This window comes from Hypomesus nipponensis, chromosome 26, assembly GCF_054491055.1.
Source record: "Hypomesus nipponensis isolate SF chromosome 26, ASM5449105v1, whole genome shotgun sequence".
NCBI lineage: Eukaryota > Metazoa > Chordata > Actinopteri > Osmeriformes > Osmeridae > Hypomesus > Hypomesus nipponensis.
This window is the reverse complement of record NC_140386.1, coordinates 10,192,559-10,197,500: the sequence shown is the minus strand read 5'-3', so window position 1 is coordinate 10,197,500 and position 4,942 is coordinate 10,192,559. Positions and strand designations below refer to the sequence as shown.

Sequence of the window (4,942 nt, the reverse complement as noted above, 5' to 3'; positions counted from 1 at the left end):
GCAACATGGAGATCCTCTACATCCTGGTTCCCAGCGTGGCCATCCCATTGGCCATCGCCTTGCTCTTCTTCTTCATCTGCGTGTGTCGCAACAACCAGAAGTCCTCCAGCGCCCCCGCCCCCCGCCAGCCCAAACCTGTCCGGGGCCAGAACGTGGAGATGTCTATGCTCACGGCATACAAGCATAAGGTAACACACACTCACACTCTACCTCTCTCTCTCTCTCTCTCTCTCTCTCTCTCTCTCTCTCACACACACATACTCACACTCTACCTCTCTCTCTCACACACATACTCACACTCTACCTCTCTCTATCTCTCTCTCTCTCTCTGTCTCTCTCTACCTCTCTCTATCTCTCTCTCTCTCTCTCTCTGTCTCTCTATATCTGTCTCTCTCTCCATGTTCTCCTTTGCTAACCTGTGTCCTCCCTCTCCAGCTCCAGGCTGGTCTGCCTGTGTTTAGACTCCCTCTCCAGCTCCAGGCTGGTCTGCCTGTGTTTAGACTCCCTCTCCAGTCTGCTGTGGTGACTTTAGAACACAAACACAACAGAAGAGGCCTCATTCTCCTTCACCACAGGAGAAACTGAGGGCCCTGTGTGTGTTTATCTACGTGTGTGTGTGTGTGTTTATCTACGTGTGTGTGTGTTTATCTACGTGTGTGTGACCCATACATGACATGGCTTCAGATCTCATCAGAGCTCAGCAGGCTAAGGAATGTTCCGCTGCAGCTCCCTGTCTCTCTCTCTCTCTCTCTCTCTCTCTCTCTCTCTCTCTCTCTCTCTCTCTTTCTCTCTCTTTCTAACTGTCTTTCTCTCTCTCTCTCTCTCTCTCTCTCTCTGTCTCTCTCTCTCTCTCTCTCTCTCTCGGTCTCTCTCTCTCTCTCTGTATCTCCCTCTCTGTATCTCTCTCTCTCTCTCTCTCTCTCTCTCTCTCTCTCTCTCTCTCTCTCTCTCTCTCTCTCTCTCTCTCTCTCTCTGTCTCTCTCTCTCTGTCTCTCTCTCTCTCTCTCTCTCTCTCTTCTCTCTCTCTCTGTCTCTCTCTCTCTTTCTCTCTCTCTCTCACACATTCCTTCTGTTCCCCATGCAGGCGTTCTCTCTGTGGTGCCAGCGTGTGCATAGTTCATGTTCAGCCTCAGATCCTGTTACATTGGAAGCAGCCTCCTGCCCATGCTGCTAACCAGCAGTGGTGCAGCATGACTCCTCTGTCTGTCTCCATCCATCCCTTCATCCCCTCATCCCCTCATCCCTTCATCCCAGTTCATGACAGGGACCCCACCCGCTCCACGTGGGGTAAAAATGTGTCGTGTTTCAGGGGGGGGGGGACAGCCCAAACTCAAAACATCTGTCCCCTTTCATCCCCCCTCCCCCCTTCTACTCCTAACAGCTCAAGACTCACCCCCCTCTAAGACTCCTCCTCTGGGAGGAATTTCAGTTTTCATTTGGGAGTTCCTGGAATCACTCTTCTCCTCCTCCCCTCCTCCTCCTTTTCATCTTTTATCTCTCCCCTGCCCCCTCCGTCTCTCTCTGCATCTCACACACACACACACACACACACCACGTAAGTGCTTACACAAACCAACGTGTGGAGCAGAAGGGCTTGGGTGAGTGTGGAGTCGGACCTGACTGTCACCAGGGTGGTGCTTGTTAACAAACTGTTGTCGTCTGTTTCGGTATTTCCTGAGTGACGTCACTCTGTCTATGTTGTCATGGATCACAGTCTAACTGTTAACTCAGTCATATATCTTACTCCTGTCTGTTATTGCTGGAACACTTTCATTTCACAAAGGGTAATTGCGAGTATAATTAATAACCGGCACTTTCTCAAACGATGCTCACTTTGTCAGTTAATTGTTGTTTTGAGTTGAAAGCGCGTTGCCAGGTTTGGAGTCAGCAGCTAAAGTGATTTATTGAAGAGCTTAGCTAAAAAGATGATATCATGGATACAGGGTGATAGATATTTACACACCCGGCCCATATATCAGTCCAGCACACAAACACACATTGTTTTATCAGGCAGTCCGCCCGCCAACCGCAATTACTATACCAGCAACACAGTTGCATCATCCACAGTATATTCCAGGATGATTACAAGTAATGAATAATATTACGATCATTGGAAACCTTGTAATCCTCTCTCTTTATGTATCTCTCCCTCTCTCTTTCCCCCCTCTCCTTCTCTCCCCCTCACTTCCCCCCCTCTCCTTCTCTCCCCCCCTCTCCTTCTCTCCCCCTCTCCCCCTCTCTTCCCCCCCTCTCCTTCTCTCCCCCTCTCCTCCTTCTCTCCCCCTCTCTTCCCCCCCTCTCCTTCTCTCCCCCTCTCCCCCTCTCTTCCCCCCCTCTCCTTCTCTCCCCCTCTCCTCCTTCTCTACCCCTATCCTCCCCCTCTGTCCTTCTCTCCCCCTCTCCTCTCCTTCTGTCCCCCTCTCTCCTTCTCTCCCCTCTCCTCCCCCTCTCTCCTTCTCTCCCCCTCTCCTCCCCCTCTCTCCTCTCTCTCCCCCTCTCCTCCCCCTCTCTCCTTCTCTCCCCCTCTCCTCCACCTCCTCTCCCTCTCTCTCTCCACAGAGCAAAGCTAAGGAGCTCCCACTGTCGGCTGTGCGCTTCATGGAGGAGCTGGGAGAGTGTGCCTTTGGCAAGGTTTACAAGGGTCACCTGTACCTGCCGGGCATGGAGCAGGCCCAGCTGGTGGCCATCAAGACCCTGAAGGACTTCTCCAGCCCCCAGCAGTGGGCCGACTTCCAGCAGGAGGCCTCGCTCATGGCGGAGCTTCACCACCACAACGTGGTGTGTCTCCTGGGCATGGTGACCCAGGAGCAGCCGGTCTGCCTGCTGTTTGAGTTCCTCCACCGGGGAGACCTCCACGAGTTCCTGGTCATGCGCTCCCCCCACTCGGACGTGGGCTGCAGCAGCGACGAGGACGGCACAGTCAAGTCCAGCCTGGACCACGGAGACTTCCTCCACCTGGCCGTGCAGGTGGCGGCCGGGATGGACTACCTGGCCAGCCACCTCTTTGTCCACAAGGACCTGGCAGCGCGCAACATCCTGGTGGGAGAGCAGCTCCATGTCAAGATCTCCGACCTGGGGATGTCCCGGGAGGTGTACTCATCCGACTACTACCGCCTACAGCCCAAGGTCCTAGTGCCCCTGCGTTGGATGTCCCCTGAGGCCATGGCCTACAGCAAGTACACCACCGACTCGGACATCTGGGCGTTCGGCGTGGTGCTGTGGGAGATCTTCAGCTACGGCCTGCAGCCGTACTACGGCTTCAGCAACCAGGAGGTGATGGAGATGGTGAGGAAGAGGCAGCACCTGCCCTGCCCGGAGGACTGCCCCCAGCGCGTCTACAGCCTGATGACGGAGTGCTGGCAGGAGGGCCCCGCCCGACGCCCACGCTTCAAGGACCTCCACGCCCGTCTCCGCGCCTGGGAGGGGCTCTCCTCTCACGCCAGCTCCAGCACGCCGTCCGGCGGCGGGGGCAACGCCACCACTCAGACCACCTCCCTCAGCGCCAGCCCCGTCAGCAACCTCAGCAACAACCCCCGCTACCCCGCCACCTTCCTCTACCCCGCTCAGGGGATGGCTGCGCCCGGCACCATGACGGGCTGGGCCCCCGTGGCGACCCCCATGGGCCAGAACCAGCGCTTCATCCCCGTGAACGGCTACCCCATCCCGCCGGGCTACGCCGCCTTCCCTGCCGCCCACTTCCCCCCGCAGGCCCCGCCCCGGGTGGTGCAGCACCTGCCCCCGCCCAAGAGCCGCTCCCCGAGTAGCGCCAGCGGCTCCACCAGCACGGGTCACGTGACCAGCGTGCCGTCCACCGGCTCCGCCCACGACGCCAACACCCCTTTGCTGTCTCACTGCGTGGCCATCTCCGCCCTGCCGGGGGGCGGGACCATGCAGGTGTACGGACACCTGTCCCAGAAGGCCTTGCAGTTGGACCCCTCGCAGACCTCCGCCCTCCTGGGCGACTCCAATACACTCATGTACAGTGACTCCGTCATGACCGCAGACCTGTAAACGCTCCGCGGGATCCCCCGTGATTTTTTTTTTTTTTTTATCGTTATAATTATTATTTCAACCTCCTACTCTTGTAAATACATCAATCCTGAAGGCGGATGGAAAGATTTATAGTCCAAACGACATTGTGCAGAGGAGGAAACCTCAAAGCAGGAGAGCGAGGGCACGTCTGTCCTCGCTCTCGTCTTTGATGAAGCCGCTCACCCAGAGGAGGCGCAGAGCAGGCCCAGGTGTGTCAACAACCCTCCCGCCAGGACCATGACGGGACGACCAGCAGGGGAGACGCACTTTGTGTTACCCAACTCTCCTGGGGGAGGGGCTACACAGCTGGACGGGGAGGGAGGGGAGGGAGGGGGGGGGAGGGGCCTCCATTTCCCATCATGCTGTTCTCTCCCCCACCAAAAAGCTGAATCCCAGCTCCGGGGAAAGAGATCTGACTTCAAAGCAGCCGTCTTGTTGTGTGGGAGCTTCCGGTCCAGAAGAACTTGATATTTAATCCCAGAACATTTCCATCTCTTCCCCTCTCTGCCCATCTCTGATCTCTGTCGATAACTGGCTCAGCTTCCCTGAACTTCACCATCAAACACAGTACCCTCATGTGGCCTTGCAATACAGACCCTGACAATGACTAAAGATACTTGATGTCTAAGTGATTTGCTTTTTCTTGTTTTTGCAATCTCAAACCTGGTTGTGACTATGCTGCACAGCAGGTAGAAAGGCAATGCACTGTTTGACCTCTCAGAAAGTCAATCTGAAGATGTCTCTCAGATACAATGAGACGGATGTCATGTATGCTTGCCATGGCCGTTTTGTCCAAACTATCACTGATCTACTTTATGAAAGTTTGTTATTTCGTCTTCAGTGGGTTTGGAGGTTTATGGTGCAACGTGACGTCAAAATCCTTCCATGCTGAATTCTCGTCAACATAAGT

General features: G+C 55.5%; 1 protein-coding gene across 1 annotated transcript in view; it reads left to right on the top strand.

Moving 5' to 3' along the window:
• The window catches only part of ror1 (receptor tyrosine kinase-like orphan receptor 1), a 6,507-nt gene extending 2,169 nt beyond the window's left edge, over nt 1-4,338 (top strand). Inside the window, exons 5-6 of the mRNA XM_084692320.1 lie at nt 1-188; nt 2,560-4,338. The exon at nt 1-188 is cut by the window's left edge and continues 24 nt beyond it. Of these exons, the coding sequence (XP_084548446.1) occupies nt 1-188; nt 2,560-4,011 (1,640 nt within the window). The 3' untranslated portion in view covers nt 4,012-4,338. The remainder of the gene's footprint in view (nt 189-2,559) is intronic.
• Nucleotides 4,339-4,942: the final 604 nt, after the last annotated feature.